The sequence below is a fragment of the Eleginops maclovinus genome, chromosome 9 (assembly GCF_036324505.1).
Source record: "Eleginops maclovinus isolate JMC-PN-2008 ecotype Puerto Natales chromosome 9, JC_Emac_rtc_rv5, whole genome shotgun sequence".
Classification (NCBI taxonomy): Eukaryota; Metazoa; Chordata; class Actinopteri; order Perciformes; family Eleginopidae; genus Eleginops; species Eleginops maclovinus.
Genome location: NC_086357.1, coordinates 3,828,824 through 3,854,757, shown reverse-complemented (window position 1 = coordinate 3,854,757; position 25,934 = coordinate 3,828,824). Strand labels below are relative to the sequence as shown.

The window sequence follows — 25,934 nt, the reverse complement described above, 5'->3', positions numbered from 1 at the left end:
TAGCATGTCTTGAGTCAGTCAGTCAACAAAAGAGAAGTCAGCTTCACAACTCTTATCCAGTAAGTGTGAAAAATAAGTTAAACCAAAGGCACCTACCTTCTTTTTTATTCGCCACAAGAGCATTTTGATAAATAACTGACTGAGATAAAACTGTAACAGGACCTTTTGGTGTCACAATTATAGAAGAGCAGATAGAAACTGGACACAACAAGCTGTTTTATCACTGTTAGGAGAGGATGATTACTGGATTTAACTGTGACCGAGTTCCTGAAATTGTGCTAAAACACACTCCTACAACGAAGTCACACTGAAACTATAGGGAAGAGGTCTTTACAGGCCGCCTGGTTTACAGAAGCAGAGACCGGGCCAGAGGCATGTAGACATTCTGGTCTATTTCGGGTAAGGGATGTGTTGTATTTCTCTAGGGCTGGGTCTTGTGTGTCAGTATGATTAATACTTAAGTGGGTCCTAGTGGACACGCCATAAGCTCTGAACATCAGGATGTGCCTTTGCATTACAGAGGAAAGAGTTATTTTTAAGACAAAATGTGAAGTTGCATAAAACAAATTGTAAAATTACAGCTTAGTTTTCATGTTTATTGGTGCTACAAGCATGACGTGCCAGCTGGGAGTCGATGACATTTGGAGGGTTGCTTTGATTGTACTCCAGGTCTTTTGGGGTCATATACATCCTAAATATTATCTGCACTTTCCATATTCTGAAAAAAAGGGTTATGGTTAGTGGGGTTATCGTGTTTTTCTTAACAAAACTAAAATAAAGCTTTTTTCAGTAGTGCAAAAGAGGAGGAGGTTTTTCCTTTGTGTCCGGCATGGAGTTAGGCGTAAATTCTGATCTAGATGAAGGAAAAGTTCCGTTCCAACACTGTTGAAGAAAGAACTTTTTCTCTGATTCTTCCCGGGTGTGGATAATAGGATTTGGCTACCTTTGTTTCTGATGTGTTGAGTTGAAAAAAGCAATCATATTGGCAGCTTGCTGTCTTCTTCACAGGGCTTTATATTATCTGTGCCTCAGTTCATGCATTTAGGAGGTTTAAAGTCACTGTGGCACTCCCAAAAAATATATATATACACCAATCATGTATATTTTCCATTCAGTAATGCAAAATAAAAATTGAGCATGGATTAAACCATAGACAGTAATCAACAGCACTACGACCAATGCAAGGCATGCAGTGATTACGTAATATCAGTCAACCCAAACTGTGTTTTCCTTTGATACATGTCACAGTGGTGATGCTTGATAATAACAATAATAATACGTTTCTATAGCATACTTTAAAAAAATAAAATAAAACAAACTAGGCAGTTTCGAAAATAGAGCATAAAAGGTTCAAATATATAATAAAGGACAGGTGAGGAACAGGTGGGTCTTGAGGTTTTTCTTAAAACCGAGAGTGATGCAGATGTCCCTATATTCTCTGGGAACTGATTCCACAGACGTTGACCCAGGGAGGAGAAAGCACGGTCTCACATGCTGGCCAGTTTTGTCCGTGGAACAGCTAAGAGATTGGCGCTGGCAGACCTGAGTGTGCGTGATGTTTGTGAATGTTGTTTAGTAAGCAGTTCCTGGAGGTAAGTAGAGCCAGTGTGGTTGATTGCTTTGTAGACCATTATTAGGACTTTGTCGGTGATCAACTTCACCATGTGTGTTCAATTTTGTATTGAAGCCAGATAATTCTATAAGACCATGGGGCTAATGTTATATCCCGAGGTTAAGTCAAAATCAGGTGGCCTTTCTGAGTAAAGAACTGTTAAAGCGAGTAGAAAACTACAAACAAGACAGGTGAAGAGAGGGAGAAATAGAGAATAGATGAGGCAGAAAGGGAATGAGAAAGTGTGAAAGGCTAAATGAAAGGGAAGTTGGAGAAAGATTTAACAGTTTAATTGGTAGTGTACAGAGAGAATTGGTCTGGCAGGGTTTTTTATCCCTCACTAGGCAGCTGTCTGACTCTGCTGGGACTAACTGATAAACCAGGCCAAGTGAGGGCATACAAACACGCACCGTTTTCATAATGGTAGAGTCTCAAACTGTTGTCAGTGGCAACCGACTGCCCCACCTGTGAGTGAGTGTTAAAACTGGCCCCCATTGTGTGAACACACACAGCTACCTGTATGATGGTGTTTAAAATGTCCACGTAGTTGCTCTCAGTCTGGTAGAGCTCCTTGGAGACCTGCCACCTGGCTGACTGCTTGGAAACAACCGGAGTGGAACTCTTGGAAGGCTTGGAGCTCTCTGGAGGAAAAAAGACAGCGAAGGAGGAAGATCAGTTGTTAGTACTGCTTCGATGCAAGGGCAGACTGCTTTTGAGCAATTAGAATGTGGGCTGAATCAAAAATATTGTATTCTAGGAATGCAACAATGAATCGATAACATTTGATTACTAAAAAGGTTGGCAACGACTTTCCTTATCGATTCGTTGGGTCTATGTTGTTACTCACTGTTTTGCGGAGCTGGTTACATCACTCAAAAAATAAACATTAGAAAAATGGCAGGGACAGAGAGAAGCACGGAGAAAATGGTTTGTCTAAAATCATCAACAGCGTGGGAGCACTTCACTTTAAATAACAGTAAAGAGTGTTACCTGCAAACTTCAGAAAAACAACATTTACTTTTGGGACAGGACTTTCATTGGACTTGTAATAGCCTGGCGCAGGAACAAGTCCTAAAACCCAGAAGTGAGTTAGCATTTCACCACTTCCGGTTCCCTCATCTCAGAGTCAGTGGGATTTCTCCGTAGGATTTTGGAAAATAGCTCGAAATAAGGTCTGAGGTTGACACAAATTTAAGAGAAGGATCACGTTTTGTTCTACGACATTAAACACATCAGCACGACCCCCCACCCCCCACTGGAGATTTTTGAAGAGTTGTCTGAAAAACGATGGTTGTTAACAAGTGGCTGAATAGGACTACAGAAGTTGTTGAGGACGTTGTACGTCATTATGCCGAAGACGTTAACACTCCCGCTAAGTTTGTTTGCCCTGTTCTGATTGAAAGCAGAACAGAACTTAACTTCTAGTTAAACTCAGTGCGGCTAAAAGGAAAAGCTTTGTTAAAATATGCAAGCGCGCAAAAGTCAGTTGAAAGGATCTTAAGTTGGCGTGACGTTGAAGTCGTGCAACCCTGCTGTACTCCTCTGTAGATTGTTTATAGCATAACGTTAGCACTTTGCTTCTGGCGATTACAGTTATGATTAGAAAATGATAAAAGTAAGGTAGACATGTGGAGATTATCCGACTGAACAAAACGTGCATTTATCAAACAGGTTCGTTTTCCACAGATCTTATTCAGTACAATATTCCAAATCCTATGGAGAAATGACATACTTCTTTTGTCGAGGGAACCCATGTGCAGCTTACTTCTGGGTCGGCCTACAAAAATATGTCATCCCTGCACCACTATTAGTAGGTCGATCATAGGTTCACTATAGGGGTGTATGAAAACATCAATATTGTTTTTATTCATATACGTTTGCATCAGAAGCTGATCAGTTTGTTGGTTGATGTGATAAGTTTAATTCCTAAATGCTTGCAGTGATTTGATCCGTTACATGCGTATGGCGTCATCTATTTATCATATATATCATATATTTTTGTAAATTCTTAAAAGAACACATTTTTGCCATTCATCTGTAAGGGAATGCTTTATTTTATACTCGTTAAGGTGCCACACCACCTGTTTGATGAACGGAATGGCCCAAAAGCTCCTCAGAGGCTGCTTTTTTTTAAGCCCAATCAGAATACAACACTGGTGATGTAAGGTCTGGTGACTCTGCACACGTCCCTGTTCATGCTGGTCCTTGGTTACCCTCAGCTGTCCTGGGTATAGTCCTAAATGTTTCAGATCCACTTGAGGTGGACTCTTCTGACGATATCAGTACATGTAATCCTGAAGCAAAGCCTGACCTGAGGTTCCTGTCTGCTGCTCCTCTGCTTGTTGAAGGGTCCCCAGGTAGGACCTCCTCCTCCTCTCTTCCCTGTCTGTCCTACTCCTCCTTTCCCTGGTTCTCCTCCTTATCATTTTATTCCTGGCCACAGCATTGCTCTCTGAACTGATCCCTACTCTGTCTCCTGAAAAAGAGATGAGGTTATCCTGTTACTGCTCTAAAAACTGTATCCTCAGTTAGCTTTAATACAAACAGGAAATGAAAACAAAGGGTTTTAGAGACGGATAAGAAGGTGTTTTATGTTCTCTCATGTTGTTTTTCTGTTACCTGCCAACGCCTTGCAGGAGTCGGGGGTGTTGGAGATGTCTAGCAGAGAGCCCATGGACAGGGAGTGCTCTGCCGAGGGTCTCTTGCGAGGCGGGGGGAAGGGAGAGATCTCTGTCTCCTTGGTGAGCTGAGCCAGCGTGTCCCTGAGACGACGGCGCTTGCGGTTGCTGTTTGGGGTGGTGAGGGACAGCAGGGACACGGCCTTCTTCATGGCCGGGCTGTCGTTCTGATCGCAGCGGGACAAAAAGAAAAAAGACAATAGATTAAAAGAGAGGGAGAAAGAGAAGCAGAACCAAGGCCAGGTGAATCTCTTAAGAATGATGAGGGAAAACACATTGAATCAGAAACTCTTAAACAAGCATGTGTGAGGAAGGCACACAGAAAATATGATGCTGTTTTTTATTCTATGTTTAAATCTTGATCATGGTTGTATAATGCTGTTGTCCAATTCTTATACATAGAGATAAAGACATAGATAATCCCTTTTCTGTTTGCATTAGGTGAGTGTTTATACATTTGCTTGTAATAATACTGATATAGTAACAATACCCATGAATAGAGGTGGTCAGATTTTCCATTTCTGTAACACACTTTGGTTTTAGCACACATATAGACGATCTACATGCCACAACTCTCAATAAAGTAGGTTTCGCAAAAACAGGTATTGTCTCTGGTTGTGTACAGGCAGTACAAAACCTGTGTGTGACCAGTCCCTTTTTGTTGATTGCGCTGCTACTGCCAGCTCTCCACAGATCCTTTTTGCTGTCTGATTTAACCGAGAACTCTATGAATGATGGTGAAAAGGACAGCACGCCAAATCTTTAGATATTCTATGATTGAGACTTAAAGTTTTAGGACAGCATTCTGTTTCTTTAAAGATGTTAATAAAGTATAATGTCATTTGTAGTTTGGCTTGTCGGATCACAAATTACGTGACTAACTTACTAGAGATTTTACAACGATGATGACCATGTGAAAAAAAGCCTTTTAAAATAGACACACAAAAAAAAGTGCACATATTGAGGTTGCTCAGCGACAGTTCATTCAAAACCTACAGCTCCGGAAAGAATTAGGAGACCACTCCAAATGTTTCCCTAAATATTTATCTCTACATGTATGGCAGCCATTCCAGTGTCTGTTGAATTCCAACACAGAGAAATGTTGTCAAAAAATATTGAATAAATTAAAATGAAAATCATTTAACTCAAAGACATACCTATAAATGGTCAAACCAGACAAATTGATAATACTGCAATGGTCTCTTGATTTTTTTCCAGAGCTGTATACATTACATAATTGTATTCCTTTTTGGACTGAATAACACATCATTGTAGTTATTATTAGATTTTATGTTATTCTTAAGAGATATCACCATAGAATGAAAAAAGGCAGAATCAGGTGAATACCATTTTTTATTTTGTAATACCGTGATAGAGGTACGGTGCAGTACTCAACACAACAAAAAAAGAACATTTCAGTCATATACCCGACCCCTACCAATAATGCACTCACCTTCTCGTAGAGGTACATGGACTCTCCGGCCCGGGCGTCCATCTGTATGCTTCCCCAGAACCACTAACATAGAAGAGAGAAAACAAACACAAATTCTGGTTTTATAAGGACCAAAACTTCCTTTGAAATCAATATAACTAGCCAGGTTAAGTAAAGGACATCTTGATTATGTGGTTATAACTTCACCTAATCCACCATGGCTCACATTATTTACTGAAATATGTAAATATATTACAGGGATAATATAGAACTTTAGGGTGTTTTGTCAACATAGTGCTTAAGCAGTGTCAGACCTGTTAAACTGTACCTTTTAAAAACAAACCTACCTCCTGTTTGACCACAAAGAGTTTACTGGAGGGGGGAAATGGCAGCTCCTTGACTGAGTTTTCCTCCACCACCATGTGTGTACAGGGCTCATCTCCAATCTCAAGATAAGTGCCGCCTTAAAGATAAAAAAAAACAGGGATATGATGATGAAAATACATGTTCAAATGCAACAAACAATACAAATGTTAGCATTGTAAAATGTGTGTCTGTTCACTCAAAAGAAAAAACTGCTGCACAGGTTTTATTTGTGTTTAAGAGTTTATTTCTAGTATTTCAATTTGACTGTCTTTTAATTTGAGTGCGTACAATGCCTTGTATTTTTATGCTGCTGCAACACAAAGATTTCCCAAATTGGGATCAATAACGTACTTATCTATCTATGACACTGACCATGTTTGAGCGTCCTCTCCTCCATGTTGGCCTTCTCTTCAGCGGAGAACCCCAGGAAACTGAGGACGCAGTCCTGGAAGGGAGGCACTTTGAACTCTGTACGGAACTCCTCTTCTCCTGCGTAGAAGACCCTAAGCACATGAAGGGAGACGGACAAGGTTACTTTGATTAATATCAAGTCATCATCTTACCTCAAAGGTCCCTTATTCTGCAAAATGCACTTTTTGATGTCTTTTATACTTAAGTATGTGTCCCTGGTGTGTAAGGAGAGTCACAAAGTGTCAGAAAATACAACCCTCTTTTCCTCCTGTGTTTACATTAGCAAGCATCGCTAACACTCAGAGCTAACGCTGTACTGGAGAGACTATGTGTAATATAAAGGTCCTGCCCTTGTGGTAAACCCGCGAAAGAGAAACATTTTAGCTCCATACTGTTTCAGAAATAATGCTGGATGTTGTGTGTATCTCCTGGTAGAAAACTCTCTTCAAAGAGAAAGCTGCATGACGCTCCAAAGGGGCATGGCCAGCTTCAGGTCAGCTCAAATTTAAAGCGACAGTCACAGAATCAGCACTTCAGGAACAGGGCTGATATAGAGGGGTATGAGGTAGGGCTGGGCGATAAATCGATTAACTCAAGTGTGTAGTTTACGTCGACTTGTTTGAATGAAAACCGGTTTTCTCTTCAACATCCGCCAAAGCTCCCCTCTGGCTCCCGTAGTTCCTAATAGGCTCAGCCCTACCCCTGTTGCTAGCAAAGGCAGCAGTACGGCAAATTTACTGCAGCACCTCAAACAGAGGCATCCTACCGAATGGGAGAAACGTTGCGCCAAACGGAATGAAAAAGACGGCGGCACCACAAGCACACCCGCCAAAAGTAACAGAAAATCGATTTAAATCGTAAATCGGATTTTTTGTGAAGGCCATATCGCCCAGCCTTAGTATGAGGCATGCTACAATGGGGCATCTGTTTGGTATTTTGAACAAAACACTTCACAGACAAGTTTCGTATAGATATTGCCCTACAATATATTGTTCTAATATAGAACAATAAGAGACCTTTAACTTAACGTAAGTTAAGTAAAATCAATAATTAAACAGCTTTGTTTAACTTTGGCATGACTTTTATTTCTCATTTTAACCAATCAAACGGATGGCAAGCAACAGATAAAAATGAGAAGCTCACACAATATCTTCCCCATTCACACATTCAATCTTTCCTGACGAAGTAGAGAAAAGCTTGCAGTGTCATAAAGGAGAGCCGCTCTGAAAAGGCTTCCTTCCTTTTTCTTCAACTTACACGTCTTCCCTTCTCTCCCAGGCTTTATGAATCCATGATGGAGTGAGAATCGGCGTCCCCATGCACACTGCCAGCTGAGAGAGGAGGGAACGAGACATAGTGAAGTCACAGATGAGTGAATGTGCAACCAGGAGACGAGAACAGGAAGGAAAGAGAGGCATAAATACATCTATGTACAGTTGTATCACTTTAAGCTCTTCCTAGTTCCCCTGACAACACTCAATACAACAATTTCCCTGGTCGCTTTTCATTACTTCTGATCCGTCTGCCTGAAACAAATATAAATCAATACCAAGTATGAGGCTCCATTGGATAAAACTGTTTTGTTTTTTTACGCTGACTGCCTGTCACACAGCCAACAAGTTCTTACTGCGCTTTGCACTGTTGTGCTTGAACAAAATACACCCTCAAGAAGACTATGCCTTCACTTTTTTATGACGTCCAAAAACACCTGATGGTTTTAATTAAAAGCTGGCATTCACTTTTTTCCATTAGGAACAAAGACCCATTTCCCACATAATCACCGAGCCCAAGAGCAGTTGTATTTCATTGAGATACACACTGATTTAAAAGACATTAACACTACAGAAAATAATAGAAGTACCCACCCTGTATTTCTCTCCATGTGTGGAGTAGGCGATGAGATGAGTAACCTTGGTGCTGAAGTCTTTCCGGATGGTCCCCCCCATGTGATGAACCAGATTCACCAAGTTCTTCTGCAGGACAAACAAACAGGACCTCAGCACTTTCAGCAGACGCTTGCCTTTGCTGGAGGCTTTTTGTAAAACTATTCATCTATTTTTCTGCCAGTAAGGCTCCCCTTGTATATAGAATATTGACTTGCATTGCATTTTATGTCCAAATTAAATGTATACCAGGCGGCGGATGACATATGCAGTCATTCAGTGAATTCTACCGTCATGTTAGTCTTAACAGTTTTTAGTATCAAGTGTTTCAGTGATGTGTTAATTCAACTTTATTTACATTTTGATGTGTAGTTTGCAGTGCTGGTAAATTGTGTTGCATTATATTAAAGGTGCCATAGAAAGTATCTATCTGGTATTTTAACTTGTTTTAAATCGTCTACAAAGAAGGTATAGAATAGGTTGATCTAAAAAATGTCCAGATGCAGTTTTACAGACCCATTTACAACTCTATGATTTGGTCCTAGAATGAAACAAGCTGAATGGACTTATTTGGGGCTCATTTAAATAATTATGATGAGCTCTGCTCTGATGGCTGGTTTACAAGGAGCAATCCATGGCTGCCTCTGAGCCCACAGAAGTAAGTGAAGTTCGCAAAACTGTGAGAGATGAACCATGGAGGCTATTGGCATCCAACCTTACATGTTTGAGCCTTTATCAGAGGAGGAAACTGATGAATTTGAAGAACAGCCAGTTGTTCGGAGGTTGGAGAGCAACGTTACGGAGTGGTAAGTGTTGGTGTTAGTGTTTCCAGCAGCTGGTGTATGCAAAGGTTGGGGCCGGACTACCGTGTGTTACGTCACACACAGGGGTTGTTATAATTCGCCAGTTTTACTGCTGTGATATGCAGGTTCATGATTTGCACGTGAAGGAGGAAACAATGGTGCTTGAGGTTCACGGTATGTGACTTATGTAACTCTCCTTATTCAGCTATGCCGAGGTAAATACAGTTTTCCATCCTTTAAGTTCTTCTTATAAAAAGGGCAAACACTATAAATAGTTTTATATTAAATAGTACCAATAAGGTAGCCGCCATGATATTTGCTCAACATCTTTCTACAAATTATAAACTTAATTCAATGAATTTCATGGCTTTTAAATTAGACTTCATTCATTTTAGACTAGTGCATCTACCATTTAAGATGTACCTTAATTAATCCCTGTGGGGAAATTCAGGAGTTTATGCAGCACCAGATAGAGAAAGAAAAACAGTACAAATTCACACAAGGATAATAATAATTTTTAAAAAGTAATTAAAATTAAAATGATATATAGGTAAGTAACGGTTTTGAAACAAACTGTTAGCATAAAAAATAATTAAGAATTAAGTGGGCATATATACATTTCGTACTGATACGCAGCTCACACACGGTTCCGTTGCTTTGACGCATGCCGGTGGGCGTGTCTGGCGCTTGGGGTTGACGCGAGCAACAACCAATCACATTAATCTCCTGCCCCGGACACACGGTTTGATTGGCTAGCGCTTGTACTGGCATATTTGCAAACGCGGGATTTGATTGGCTGGCGCTTCCATCAACGCTTGAAAAGTTGAACTTTTTTCAACTTTCACCGCGAGCAACGGAACCACAATGCAGTTCGGCAATGCTTGACGTCACCCCATTCAAAGTGAATGGGAAGGTGCGTCGAGCGTCAACGCAACAGAACCGTGTGGACGGGCCGTTAAATATATTCTCATGTATATGTGCAGAAATGTAGATGTATTTATTAAATACACCAGCAACTAATTGTACAAAGATACCATTTTATCTGTAATAACCTAATATCAATCCTAGCTTTCGTTGGTGTCCAACCCAGGATCCCGAGAAGACGTTTATACTTTGCGATCCAAGAGTTGGTTAAGTTCAGCAAAAACCTGACATGATGGTAAGGCGAGTATTTTTTTTTAAACATACACCGAGATGTGTGTCTCTCAGCCACAGCGACACGGACTGATTCAGAGCGAGTCATTCAGCGTATTGACTCTGGGTCTAGTTGCTTGTGGTAGTGGATAAAGCAGACTGCTCCAGGTTTGGTTAATTGCCGGGGGTCAAACACCCAGACACTCACCTGCATGGCTTTGTTGAACAATACTGATCTTTCCATGCAGAAGGATCATTGAGAAAGTACCTATTTTCATCCCTCAACAATAAGAGATGCATCACTTGAAGATAGTATACTTACAATTTCCTCTTTGTTCCTGAAGCCAGTGAAGCACAGCGAAAGGTTCAGCATGGTGGCGGAGTAGAGAGGGCGACATGAAAACTGGAGAGGCTGCGGGGAAGAAAAAAAAAAGGGGGTCACAAAACTAGAAACCCAAAATAGCACCATAGCGATACAACTTTGGAATGTGTCTGAAACGGAGCAGGCTGCCTCAGAGAAAAAAGGAATCACAAAGTGATGCATCACCGCTTCTTTCCACAGGGCCGATGCATCTTGTTTGAATGTCTTTACAAGATGTTTATTAAACTAAAGTTATACGCCAGTGTGCAGGCTGAGTTTAACACACGCAGAGAGGGAAAAAGTGTGTGTATGTAAGTGTTGTTTTATTTAACTACTCATCTGCCACCACGACTCGAAAACCATCTCAGTTCTGCCCACAGTGATGAGTGAGAGAGACAGAGGGATAGCATAGTGAGCAAGTGTGTGTGTGTGTGTGTTCATGTTTTAATGAGAGGAATAAGGTATGTGGTAAACACAAACTTTTGTTATTCTTTTCATTTTGTTCTACGACATAAAATACGTCACTGTGAATATAAATGTTAAAAGCGTTTATGCGTCTTAAAATCAAAGATGGCTTACAAATGACTAAACGTAACCTTGCAGAACTTTAGCCGCCTTTATCTAAGCGGTGGGGACGCAAGTCACGTCATCATTATGTAGTTCCTTTATAGCATAACAATTTACTAGGGGTGGGGGAAATAATCGATACAGCATAATATTGCGATACTATGCGATATTGTATCGATACACAGACGCCAGGTATGGATATTTTATTGTATAAACTATTCATATTGCAAATCCAAATTTAAGTTTTTGGTAACAATTGCTTCTTCAATCCACTATGGTGCTGAGCTTTTTCTTGTGCGCTCATGGCCCTGGGTAAGGTCAGTGGGATTGGTAGGAACTTAGTCAAAACAAAGATGGAGTCAGCAGAGAAAAACATCTGAAATGTGCCGTATATCGCCTCGCAATACTTGGCATATCGCAGAATCGCAACCCTATCGTATCGTGGATTACGTATCGCGATAGTATTGTGGGGACTCTGGTGATTCCCACCACTAGTGTTGACTTTTTCTGATAGCCTTAACACTTATGTGTGCAGAGATTATCCTGCTGAACAACAAGTGTCAAGAACTTCTGCTTGCCAAAGATATTATTTTCTTCAAACTTCCAAAATCCAAAAGGAACAATCCAGTGGCTCTTAGCTGAGGGAGCCGTTGTTATAATCACTTCCTGGTCCTTTACAAACATAAATCATCACCTCAACACTCTACTCGACTTTCGAGTTTTTAACACAAAATAAGCTGTAATATAAATGGCGAATTCAACTTAATAGTTGCCATGGGGAAAAAACTGTTAAAGCAGGGTTTTCCACAGCGCTTTCCTGTTAAGGCGGCCGCCTTAACAACACGGGGTTGCCGCCTTGACTAACGTCACGTCTCCAGAAAAAAAAAAAAAGATTATATAGATATAGGCCTATAGCGATATTCGCCGTTTTACTCTTTCATGTTTTCTACCTTTCATTCCAAACCGTGACTGACAGTCTATCTTCTCTGCAGAACGCATTTTAAAATAAAAAACAAAAAACAAATAAAAGAAACGTTTTAAAATGTGGGGCTATGCCTCCAAATATGCCTCTGAATCGCGTGATGCGTCCGAACAGCGGCATCTAGTGGTATATGTCATTGTGCTATCATCGTTCGACCAACATCCTTCAAAACCAGCATTTTTCGGAAAGACTACTATTTGGATAGCTGACAACCTGTCGAATCTACTATTTGGAGGGCTGACAACCTGTCGTATCAAGGTAAGATTATTATTGAATTCTATACTAGTCTAATAATAGTCTGTCAACTGTTCACTAGTAGGCTACCTGGATAAGCGTAATGTTTTCTTATCAAGGCTAATTGTGTTTAACGTTTACACGTGGCTATATTATTATAGCCTAGCCTGCCTTTGACATTTGCACGTAATTTTCTCTCGCAATGTTCACAGCCAAATGGATCGAAAAACTCAGCCCAAAATCGCCGGCTTCTTCATGCGACGTAGCCGGCCGACTTCCGGCCCCCCCCCCCCCCCCCCCCCCGGAGATGAGTACGTCCCCCCCCCCCCCCTCACCACCTTGACTAACACATTTTCTGGGGGAAACCCTGTAAAGATATAACTTTAACAGTTTAAGAGCTTCAGTTGGCAAATGTGAGGGTGCTGCTGCTGTTCCAAACCCTGATGTATCTTTTTGCATCCTATTCTTTTTAAGATTAATCTAAGGCCTGCATCTGGTGGCTCCTCGCCTCAAGTAAATTTCAGTAAATTCTTAATCTACGGTTGAAAGGGTTCAAGAGGCATTGCTTTTTTGGGGGGGAAAGGCCGCTTTGAGATACTCTGCTGAAACACTTCATGCCCCTGAGTTTCTAATAATATGTGGTAAATCAGTTACTTACTTCCACATTTGCAGCACAGCGTAGCACGACAGGAGGCCCGACGATGCGGTTGTCCCGTTTGTAGAGGTAGCTGTAGTCGGGAGAATCAAAGTCTGAAAGGACGAACACCGTCTCAAAATCGGTGTTCTCTCCATCTGCAAACTCATGGACGCTGTCTGTCATTATGAAAGGGGTGTTGATGTCCTGAAGAGGAGGAATCAAAAGGTTTAGTAACGGAGCCGTGCGTGATGGACTACCGAAGGTAATGCAACATACAAAAGAGCGTGATTATTCAGCAGATCCGCAGGGAATCAAGGGTTGGTTAGCCTGGTTAGAGAGGCTGCAATTGATTAGTTTATTTTATTATAAGCAGATTTTCCCTGTAATAACTCAAAATAAGAGGGGGAGGATTCAATTATAATTATCGCTATGACCAAACCATTTAAAAAGACCAAAACAAACAATCTCTCTGTAATTTCCAACTTTTTATTCAGACTCGCAGAATATGTTAGCTAATTTTCTATGGTTAACCACAAATCTCCAACCGAACATCACAGCATTTTGATATAGCGTGTCCTTAGGTTGTTCTGTTGGAGAATCTCAGGCCAAATAATTATCTGTTGTGTGGAATATCTTGTGAAAATCCTGCAGAACACGTTGCACATTTCTGCTCCATGATACCTTTTAAATCAGCATAACTCTCCACTTTTGACTATAGTATAGAGTAGTGCAGGGATGACGTATTTTTGAAGGTCGACCCGGAAGTAAGCTGGCATGGGTTCCCTCGACAAAAAAACAATGTCATTTCTCCATAGGATTTGGAATATTGTAAAAAATAAGATCTGTGGAAAACTAACCTGTTTGATAAATGCACGTTTTGTTCAGACGGATAATCTCCTTACTTTTATCCTTTTTTAATCATAACTGTAATCGCCAGAAGCAAAATGCTCACGTTACGCTATAAACGAACTACAGAGTACAGCAGGGTCGCACGACTTCAACGTCACACCAACTTAAGATCCTTTCAACAATACAGATTCAAAATTGTACAAGTTGAATCATTTGTTTTAACAGTTTGGAAGAGCGCAGGTACTTGCTTTGAAGCAGAACCAAGCAACAAACTTAGCAGGAGTGTTTACGTGTTCGGCGTAATGACGTACAACGTGCTCGACAACTTCTGTAATCCTATTCAGCCACTTGTTAACAACCACTGTTTTACAGACATGTAAACTCTTCAACAATCAACAGTGGGAGGGGGGGGTGCAAAACAAGCAGTAATTAAACATTTCTGATGCAAATGAAAAAGTTAATAACAAGTAAGCTGCTTTTAATTAAGACTTAACTTGCTTTTTTGTTAAATATGCATCTTCCTGTCAATGTACAAAGGTCAGAGAATCTCTTAATACCAAAAATAAGGTTAGAAATGACTCTTCTTCTGGGTCATTCACTTTTAAACCTAAAGACACATGCACATTCTCTGTGGAAAACAATCAACGCTGCGCTCTTAAAGGAGAGATTGCACTAATTTGACACAAAATCAGTGGTGACATGACTACCTGTAAACCTGCATAAAAGACAAATGATAACCAGTAGGTGAGACAGAACAAAGACACATACAGTTAGAATTGCATTGGTTATTACAATGTTAGGATCCACATCACTTTAAACAACTGTGAGAATAGTTTAGCATTATGGGAAAAACCCCTTATGGCTTCATTTCTAAAAGTGAGATGAGAAGATTGATACTAATATCCTACCCTCGCTTAGCTTAAAATCTGAAGTAAGTTAAAACAAATTGCATGGTTCTGTCCAGTGTTAAAAAATAAACCTATGAATGCTTGTACAGCTAGCTTTTCTGTGTTATGTGTACATAAACAGAAATGTCACAAATGTTATGAAAAGTTGAGATTGTTATCAATTTTTCTTAACTCAGTCTCAGAAAGGAAGCTAATTCACACGTCATTCAAATTTTAACAGGAGCTAACACTCAAATTCCAAAGCTTTAGTTACATTGTTAACATTTCTAATTCAATTTTTGCCGTCAAATGCGGAACTTTTAACAGATGGAAACAGCCCGTTTTCAAATGTAATAGAAATGATTTAAAATGCCTAGGAACTCTTTGACATTTGAGTGCAAATCTCCGTTATCAATTATTACAACACATATGTTTGAATATCAACCCACCAATTAATTCCAGAGCAGGGATTTGGACATGCACAGTGATTGAGTGAGTACCCCGTGTGAATTAAGACTCATGCAGCACACCCCAGTCCCTGTCAAAGTGTCAGACAGTAACACAGAGAGGCAGACAGCGTACTGTACCATATTGACTATAGATTTTATCATGGTTTTCTCCTCGGCGCCCGCCTCGCCTTCTCTTATCTTTACCACCGGTACCTCCATTGCTCTGATGGCCTGTGAAAACCAACCAGCAGGAAGTGGATGTTAAACACTGGTATTTGAAAGGAGGGAAAGGACAGAAGGTTGCTAAGTACAAAAAGAGAAAGCCTTGGACGAATTCATATAAATTAACTCGGACATGCGGATACAAGATAGGAGGGTTTTAGGATTCAGGAAGGAGGCGGTGTGGAAGACGTGGGGCGAGGTCCGTGTCCTTGCAAAGTCCTAAGACAGTGACTTCAAACGAGCATCAAGCCTCACAGGCTGGGGAGAAGATGGAATTTTTCTCAAAATGTATATAAAAGTTCAAAGCCCCGATGAGGGAGGGGAGGAAAATACGAGGACAGGCGCAAAGGAATGGTAGGGGGGATTCTCTTTTTCAGTGGCTTGCGTGAGCGATGGCGGCGGGCAGTCAGGCAGGCAATCGGAGAGAGCTCTGATGGAGCTGTCGGCGGATGTCTTTGGATGTGGCGGCACGGCTGATTGGCAGGGAGAAGTAGATGATTTAAGACGGGAGCCTTCAGAAGTGACAGCCTCGGGAGACCCGGGGAGGAAGTCGTTCCTCGCAGCACTTAAGTGTGCCGCAACGCCTTCAAAATCACCTTCACATGGCGCTACTCAGAGACAGAAACCTGGGCGGCTTACACACACACACACACACACACACACACACACACACACACACACACACACACACACACACACACACACACACACACACACACACACACACACACACACACACACACACACACACACACACACACACACACACACACACACACACACACACACACACACACACACACACACACACACACACACACACACACACACACACACACACACACACACACTAAAGGGATCATGGGAGGTTGAGCATGTCATATGCCAACAAAATATTACTTTTACTATTTCTAGAATATAATGCAGCGGGTAAGAGGTTAACTTTCAGCTGCATCTATAAGATTGTGCTTGGGTCTCATAAGGTGCAGCCTTTGCCGTTCATTTTCCTCATGATGGTGTTTTTAGAGACTTAAAACCCAATAGGTGTGGGCAGTGTACCCGTTTTGTCACTATATGCAATTCCATCATTAATGTGATACACACATGTTTTGGTTTAAGCACACATACAGTCTGCTTGCCACAACACCCAGTAAACAACATAACATTTGTGGTTATGGACGCCTGCTTCTTCTTGCGTTTGGCACTGCTACCGTGCTGAAATGCCGTTACTCACTTATGTGTTATGACAAGAAAGACTCTGCCAGTCCTCAACAGATCTTTTTTTTTTTGCCTTGAACCATACAGGGAAAGAATGTCGCCTCGCCCAGTCTGTATTCGTTTAGCAGCCACTGCTCACAGTAGACACGTTTTCTCTTATCACAGATTTCTTCAGGCCTTCCAGACAGGACAAAGATGCAGGACAGACTTGCTGCAAGATTTGAGAGGCAGGAAGTGACATTAAAAGCGAAGAAGCATTTGCGATATTAGCAATAAATTCATTTACTCAAATCTTTCTTTTGATTTTTGCCCTGGAAAGCAGCCAAATCCAGAAAGGACAGCAAACTATCAGCCTGCCACAGAGGACATGCACCCAGGGAGGCGCAGCCAGAACCAAGGGGAGGGCCCATGAGGGATCCTCACACACCAGTGCCCTACCCGTGAAGTGTTAAAGCATATTTTGTTGATTATGAAACTGTAACAGTGGTCATTTTGGCCTCTTCATGGGTTTGCGGATTTCAACTGTACTTTATGTAGTAAAAGTCAAAGTGAAATATAATGACGGACTTCATATTAACATAGATCTGTGTTGTGTCCTCCCTTGTTATATAATTATATCAATTAATTGTCTGATTCTTTGCGAAGATTTGAAGCAAACTGGAAGAAATAACATTTGTCACAATGACACTGGATGTAAGGCCAGGTTAGCTTAGTGGGGCTGTGTACTGAGCTGTGTAGCGAGCTTATAATCTTCGTTGGGCTGATATGGCAGGCAGCGAGTATAGAATGACTGGGATGTAAGCAAACCAGAAACAGCTAGCAGCTGTTAACGGAAATCACAAGTCAACTCATTTGAATGCAAAAGCTCCACTTTAATACTGTAGGGTGTAAAGGCTCTGCAGGCTGTCAAAAAGTACACCCAGACTCCTGTATTACCATGCCTTATCTCCACAGACAGGCAGGTGTGTGTGAGCCAGAGCGACAGACTGGAAGAACGTGTGTGCACTTCTCCCTTACATAAACTCGAAATAAAGACGTTTCTTTCGTAGGCTAAACAAGTACAACATTGAGAAGTGAAGCACAAAAAAAAGAGTACCTCTCTTAAAACTTTCAAAAACAAAAAGTCGATTAGTCACTGGCTTTCCTCCCTCTATGGACAGTTTAAAGCATCGAGATTGTCCTTCAAATAAAAGAGTGTCAAACAAAGAACAGCAGTGATGTTGACAAGCTCAAATTGTGAAGGGCGACAACCTAATAGAAGACAGCAGACCTTCAGGAATAATATAGGAATGATGTACCTGCAGTGCTTTGACCAGCGCTCCATTTCTGCCAGCTTCTCCCACAAGAATAACCCTCGTCTGCACTTTTGGCAGCATATCTGAGAGAAAGGAAGAGAGACACAGTGAACAAGGACATATAAGGGGATTGAAAAGTGGTAGATTGTCTCTTGGACATTTTCCCTTATCAGAACACTGAAGAAGAAATTGTGAGGAGGATTAATATAAAGTCCTATATGTCCTAATATTTTATACACTTTTATTTTTATTTGAACGGTTTGTGATTGGTGTTGGTTCTACATTTTGGAGGATACATTTTATGATCAGCGGTGTTGTGTTTTACTGAGAGGAGATTCTCTAAAAAAAAAATCTCCAAACCGTTAGATATCAATAACTAAAAATTAGAAATACATCTAATACCCGTTTTCCACTGAAATTAGTTCTGTTTTAGCTCCCTGCTGGTGCGAGATATATGCAGAATGCCAATATATATTTTCAATTGTTTTATTATAATTATTGATTCATTAATGTGTTCATCATTTCAATGTTACTCTTTGTAGGGGGGTTGATTTAAATGACTTTATATACTACTGGGTAGCTTAACGTATAATACATGATATATTATTTGACTTTGTATTAATAGTCTAAATCTGCAAAGTAACTTCATGCATTATGTTCCACCACTGACTGTCTGCCACTATAGCGTGGTGCAGGAACGAGTCCTAAAACCCAGAAGTGAGTTAGCATTTCACCACTTCCGGTTCCCTCGTCTCAGAGTCAGTGGGATTTCGGAAAATAGCTCGAAATAAGGTCTGTGGTTGACACAAATTTAAGAGACGGATCACGTTTTGTTCTACGACATTAAACACACCAGCACGACCCCCCACCCCCCACTGGAGATTTCTGAAGAGTTTACGTGTCTGAAAAATAATGGTTGTTAGTGGCTGAATAGGACTACAGAAGTTGTTGAGGACGTTGTATGTCATTACGCCCAAAACGTAAAACCTGTTCTGATTGAAAGCAGAACCGAACTTAACTTCTAGTTAAACTCAGTGTGGCTAAAAGGAAAAGCTTTGTTAAAATATGCAAGCGCGCAAAAGTCAGTTGAAAGGATCTTAAGTTGGCGTGACGTTGAAGTCGTGCGACCCTGCTGTACTCCTCTGTAGTTTGTTTATAGCATAACGTTAGCATTTTGCTTCTGGCGATTACAGTTATGATTCGAAAATGATAAAAGTAGGGTAGACATGTGGAGATTATCCGACTGAACAAAACTTGCATTTATGGTTCAGCATTTGCCAACCCACCGGAGTGGTACGCTGGCGTTTGGCCTTAGGCTACATAGCACCCTAAATAAAGTTTGTTTCATGGATGAGGTCAGCACAGCCAGTCTGACTAAAGAGTTAGAGCCAAAAACGTAATAATAATTGTCAATTCAATAAATACTAACAAAAAACAGCAAAACTTGATGAAAACACAAACAGAGCAAACATAGAAGAGACATTTACAGTACACACAACCGATTGCATAAGCTGTTTCGACTAGCATATTTGACCTGCATATTTTTGACTATGATCTATATTCTGATATGAGAACATGAATGAATTTTTTGAAACAATAAATGTAATGATTATGGTGATTTCTGTTGAAAACAAACAGGCTTAAACAAATATAGAGAAAGGATGAGTTTTACACATTAAAAAGGATATATTATACGCTGAAATGTGATCTGTATGGGTATTTGGATATATTTAGAGAGAGGAAGATATGGGAGGAGGAGGAGGAGGAGGAGGACAAAAACTGTAACCCCTGAAGACTGACCTTCCCCATCTTCATATGCCATGCCCAGGAACAGATGGTCCTTGGTGGTTTCAGCGATCCTCGAATCACAGATAGAAGAATCCACCAGCAGACTCCGAGCTGTCCCTAAAGTCAGTATGCTGCTGTCAGCCATGGCAGGAACTTATGGAGGCACCAAACTGTCCAAACTATCAAAAGTTACAGGGAAAGAACAGAGACAGATGGAGAAAACAGCAAGGCAGAGAAGAGAAAGAGAAGGTACAGTAACCAGGAGAAAAAGAAGAGGGTGACAACTGTCAAACTCAAGTCAAGAAACACAACTTTGCATGACTTCAAACACAAACCATGCCTAAGTTATGATTCGAATGGCAACAAAGCCACTCAGATAACTTCGGTATAACTAGGCATGGTGGAAAAAAACTTTTGTAATGTGTTAAACTATAGTTTTTTTTACAAAACAGCAACCATACAAGAGGTTCTACTGGGCTTAATGAAAAGTCAACGCAGATAAGCTGTGCAAGTCTCAGAGCTGACAAATAACACCCATATTATCGTTTTGGCTAATAACTGACAATTGAGCATTGTGAAAAAACATGTCACAAGTAACGAACACTTCTATCCAAACTAAACACCCTTATTTAGTTAGTCGGTTTAGGAATGGCAAAAACAGTTTCCTTTCTCTGTCTTGTGTGTATTAAGACATTCGTTGTGATATATAGTAAACACAATCATTGTTTAGCCAAGAGGGGAATTAACTGTAAGGATATATCCAACTTAATATCAAGGCTAGGCCAGTTAACGTTGACTGTTTCACCACGGCACCTAATTCCACTTGTTTAACGTTGTTAAAGTAGAAGTTAGCTAAAGTTCAGGTATATGCATTTCCAACAGCACAACACAAACAAACGCAAAGTAAACCATACTTACCAACCTGTAGCTGGCACCTTAGATAAAAGAAAAGGTAGCAGGCGAAGCTTAATTAGCTGCCGTCAAACTCAAAAAGTCCTCTAGCTAACCCTGCTAGCCACCGAGCTAGCTAGCGAGTCAACTCTACAATGAAGAGATATTGATACGTGCTCATCGGTCCAAAACAATCATAACATATGTAGCATTTCTACGTTGAATCTCAGGTCTGGTGTCAATGCATGATATCCTTTATGCGTTAAAATAGTCCAAATTGTCGAAATGTAGCTGCGTTAGTTTGTTGACAGATATCTACTTCATATTAGTCCAGAGAAGGCTTCTGCCTGCTGTTAGAGCTCAATTCAAAAAGGGAAGGCAAACAACGGTGCTGCGCCGTGATTGGGCAAGAATGACGGAGAGCCAGCGTCGAGGCCGATGATTGGTCTGTTCATTCAAATCACGATGCTCATTGCCCAGACATGCTGCTTTTGGGTACTGTGGGAAATATTACTTCCGAAACCAAAACCAAATTTGATGATTTATTAATAGGCTACATATAATCTTATTTTAAATTTGATTCCACAGTACAGCCATGTCAATTAAATTAAACAACTTACGTAAGGTTTTCATTTCTTTGTTAAAAAGTAATAGCACCTTTCCGTGCAAACAATAAAAGCAACATCATGTATCAGATGTAGTTCAGTGCAGATGTTTGACGTTTGTTGTCTTAAGTGCATTATGATGTATTCTCCCCACCTATTCGTTAAAAACAGAATGTTATGCATAGCCTTTAATGTATGACTATAAATATGATTATGACCTATGATAGCAACTAAACACATGCTCAAAAATGTATTCAATATAGCCGTTGTGTAATACCTCCAAAAAGGACTGTCTTACTGTTCTCGAAACAGCAAGGCATGTTGTATTTATTCAAGAGACAGACTCAGGTGTGTCTTTATGCCCTGTATGCCAACCCTATCAATAATAAAAACTGTGATGCTTGGATTTTACTTCTCAGACAGGGGGAGAAGAGCATATTTCCCTGGGGGTTTTGTACAAGGAGTAAAGCATGATTTGTAAAAGGCCTAGAACTCTGTGAATTCGCTGATGTTTCCCCAGCATAGAGAGACAAAATAGTTGGGCTAGCATTCTCTCACACACACACACACACACACACACACACACACACACACACACACACACACACACACACACACACACACACACACACACAGTAAAGCCATCTGAAATCACTTGCTTTTGAGGTTATTTTTTATTTAATGTTTATTTGGATGGATCAAGTAGCATAAACCAATGCCACATACCGCAGCGCTTATAGCCTATAGTTTGCAATGCTCACCACTAGTAACATTTAACTTACATGAGCACATTCTTTAAATAATAGGGGTATAATTAATTATCCAGGTTTATTTAAGTAACAATAGATGTATGGAGTTTTGTTTTCCTTTTGAATAAATGTCATTCTATGAAAAGTTGTGGCATGAGTTTATTTTGTTTTACAGAATCAAATCATTTCTTTCTAATAGAGAATCTATGAAATGTCTTGAAATAAATTAATTTAGTTTTGTAAATGTTTGCTAAACCTGATTACTCATATTAAGAGCATCCCACTTTTATAATTAAATTAAATGAATTGCATTTTGTAGAGTTTTGTTGTCATCACACCCCAATAACATTGCAGTCTGTCCATATCATAAAGTGATCTGGCTTGCACTGTGACAGGATCTGTACTGGATGAAAACAATCTGCACAGTGTGATCAAGTGCATCATCTAACTCCACCTCTTCCTGATATCAAAAAGCCGAAATAGGTTATGTCCATAAAGCAGCATTGCTTCAGAAAACTCCTAAGGGACCATTGCAGCTCGCATGACGAGGACAGGGTTGCATTGCCAGCATTCCTGACTCCTAACAAGTGTCCGCAATGACCCTTGTGGTCCCCTAAGAATTGTCATACGTGGCCTCATTTAAAACATCACCATGTTTGTTGACAATTCAACACATGTGATATCCAACCACAATACAGGCAGAATCAAGATAATAAGAATCTATTGATTCCAGGTTTAATGAGGGCTTATTTCCAAACCTGTTTCAAGGATAACATGGTTTGGACCCAGTTGCTGCTTTGACTTTAGAAAGAAAAAACTTCTGATGTCTGAACAATCTTTAAAACCATGCATGATTTCCCCCCCCCCAAAAAAACAGAATTGTTTTTAATTAAAGGCCAATCATACTTTCCGGTCCACCAGATTTCGCTTTGTTTCTAGTGACCCAAATGTTGTCATAAACCATGACCTCAAGGGTACCTGCGGAAAATGTTTAACTCAGTATACACACTAACGTTTCTCCAGGGTTAGTTCCATACTATCTGGTCTATCTGTAGCTAGTTCAACAATAAATACAACTTTTACAGTACACAATCTTTACACTCAAAAAACCAAGTACGCACACACACAGTAATGCAATCAGGGAGACATCAAGTGAAAAAGACAGACACAAACAGTGGTCTTATGGTAGCAGCATGTGGTCTGCAGGACAGTGAAGCTATTCATTTCCATCTTTCCTTTGATTTCCTTTTTATACTTTGACTTTTGTGAGATCCTCTGTATGCTTGTGGCATTTCTAGGGCTCTAAGACTGCCCCTCCAACCATCTCAAAGACAACACACCCTCTGTATCAGCCTTAGGATTCTTACTAGGTTCAACAAAGCATTTACAAGAATTTAACTTCCTTCTACCCAGCTTTGTCCTCAACATAGACAAATATAAATACACAAAAGTTAAGGGAGACTATTTTTTATTTTGAAATAACCAGGAAGGCCACCAATAAGGCACAGTTTCTTAGGTGTCCATATGTCCATATATAATATATAGGTGGATGTACTGAATGAATTTTCATATGGTTTATATTTAATCTACTTTAATTCTTCTTTATTTTAAATACATTTCTATTCTTCAGGTGGACACATGATTTCTTAAAAATACAGTTTTTGCTTTGAATTTATGTATTAAACCTAAACCGCAATTATAAACTATAACTGATACAACATTTTTGTAATTAAATATCTTGGTTTCTTATTTTCTTAGGTTAGAATGTTATATATATCTAAGTCAAAAACACCTTTTGCTATTCATTTTTCTCTTGTTTTTATTTGCATTGCATTTGATATCGACCTAATTCAAAAGTAACGGAAAGTAATCAGGTTACATTACTTTTATATTTTAATACTTTAGATCAGAATCATGTTTGTAACTCATTATTGTAAAGGATTACATTTTTAAAGTAACCCTCCCAACCCTAAGTACATTAATGCAATTCTCCATTTTGTTATTCTCAGTAGTAGACAGGGAATAAAGCAGATTCTTGGAAAGCCGGTAGGCAAAAGCGTAAAAGCGTAGCCCCGTGTAGTGTTAAAAAAAACCTTTAGTGGCTGAAATTGGGGGCAACCCCCACAAGATAAAAAAACAAGACAAGTCGAACTTTGGACACACGGTATAGCAGTGACAGCTCTACTTGAGAATGGAGGCTGTGCCCCTCTCAATGTGTGGATTATACAGTGGGGCAAAAAAGTATTTAGTCAGACACCAATTGTGCAAGTTCTCCCATTTAAAAAGATGAGAGAGGCCTGTAATTTTTATCATAGGTATACCTCAACTATGAGAGACAGAATGAGAAAAAAAATCCAGGAAATCACATTGTAGGATTTTTAATGAATTCATTGGTAAATTCCTCGGTAAAATAAGTATTTGGTCAGCTACAAACAAGCAAGATTTCTGGCTCTCACAGGCCTGTAACTTCTTCTTTAAGAGGCTCCTCTGTCCTCCACTCGTTACCTGTATTAATGGCATCTTTTTGAACTCGTTATCAGTATAAAAGACACCTGTCCACAACCTCAAACAGTCATACTTCAAACTCCACTATGGCCAAGACCAAAGAGCTGTCAAAGGAGACAAGAGACAAAATTGTAGACCTGCACCAGGCTGGGAAAACTGAATCTGCAATAGGTAAGCAGCTTGGTGTGAAGAAATCAACTGTGGGAGCAATTATTAGAAAATGGAAGACATACAAGACCACTGCTAATCTCCCTCGATCTGGGGCTCCACGCAAGATCTCACCCCGTGGGGTCAAAATGATCACAAGAACGGTGAGCAAAAATCCCAGAACCACATGGGGGGACCTAGTGAATGACCTGCAGAGAGCTGGGACCAAAGTAACAGAGGCTACCATCAGTAACACACTACGCCGCCAGGGACTTAAATCCTGCAGTTCCAGACGTGTCCCCCTGCTTAAGCCAGTACATGTCCAGGCCCGTCTGAAGTTTGCTAGAGGGCATTTGGATGATCCAGAAGAGGATTGGGAGAATGTCATATGGTCAGATGAAACCAAAATAGAACTTTTTGGTAAAAACTCAACTCGTCGTGTTTGGAGGAGAAAGAATGCAGAGTTGCATCCAAAGAACACCATACCTACTGTGAAGCATGGGGGTGGAAACATCAAGCTTTGGGGCTGTTTTTCTGCAAAGGGACCAGGACGACTGATCCGTGTAATGGAAAGAATGAATGGGGCCATGTATCGTGAGATTTTGAGTGAAAACCTCCTTCCATCAGCAAGGGCACTGAAGATGAAGCGTGGCTGGGTCTTTCAGCATGACAATGATCCCAAACACACCGCCAGGGCAACGAAGGAGTGGCTTCGTAATAAGCATTTCAAGGTCCTGGAGTGGCCTAGCCAATCTCCAGATCTCAACCCCATAGAAAATCTTTGGAGGGAGTTGAAAGTCCGTGTTGCCCAGCGACAGCCCCAAAATATCCCTGCTTTAGAGGAGATCTGCATGGAGGAATGGGCCAAAATACCAGCAACAGTGTGTGAAAACCTTGTGAAGACTTACAGAAAACGTTTGACCTCTGTCATTGCCAACAAAGGGTATATAACAAAGTATTGAGATGAACTTTTGTTACTGACCAAATACTTATTTTCCACAATAATCTGAAAATAAATTCTTTAAAAATCCTACAATGTGATTTTCTGGATTTTTTCCCCTCATTCTGTCTCTCATAGTTGAGGTATACAGGCCTCTCTCATCTTTTTAAATGGGAGAACTTGCACAATTGGTGGCTGACTAAATACTTTTTTGCCCCACTGTACCTCCAGAGCCTGGGGAACCCAAGAATCAGCGGTTGATTGGGTGCATTGACCAGGTAGTGATAAC

General features: G+C 40.4%; 1 protein-coding gene across 6 annotated transcripts in view; it reads right to left on the bottom strand.

Annotated features, from left to right (window-relative positions):
- Positions 1-21,064, bottom strand: part of ect2 (epithelial cell transforming 2) — a 49,433-nt gene extending 28,369 nt beyond the window's left edge. For 2 of the 6 annotated variants that reach the window (XM_063890484.1, XM_063890488.1), the window contains exons 1-14: positions 20,727-21,064; positions 19,821-19,987; positions 18,024-18,103; positions 15,424-15,516; positions 13,122-13,304; positions 10,642-10,731; positions 8,365-8,472; positions 7,757-7,830; positions 6,461-6,591; positions 6,070-6,185; positions 5,744-5,806; positions 4,232-4,457; positions 3,924-4,088; positions 2,129-2,253 (exon numbers count right to left, since the gene is read on the bottom strand). In XM_063890484.1, the coding sequence (XP_063746554.1) occupies positions 2,129-2,253; positions 3,924-4,088; positions 4,232-4,457; positions 5,744-5,806; positions 6,070-6,185; positions 6,461-6,591; positions 7,757-7,830; positions 8,365-8,472; positions 10,642-10,731; positions 13,122-13,304; positions 15,424-15,516; positions 18,024-18,103; positions 19,821-19,953 (1,587 nt within the window). In that variant the 5' untranslated portion in view covers positions 19,954-19,987; positions 20,727-21,064. Of the gene's footprint in view, positions 1-2,128; positions 2,254-3,923; positions 4,089-4,231; positions 4,458-5,743; positions 5,807-6,069; positions 6,186-6,460; positions 6,592-7,756; positions 7,831-8,364; positions 8,473-10,641; positions 10,732-13,121; positions 13,305-15,285; positions 15,384-15,423; positions 15,517-18,023; positions 18,104-19,820; positions 19,988-20,726 lie in introns of those variants that run through there. The other 4 variants (XM_063890486.1, XM_063890485.1, XM_063890490.1 and 1 more) reach the window with 4 other exon arrangements.
- Between the last annotated feature and the right edge of the window lie 4,870 nt (positions 21,065-25,934).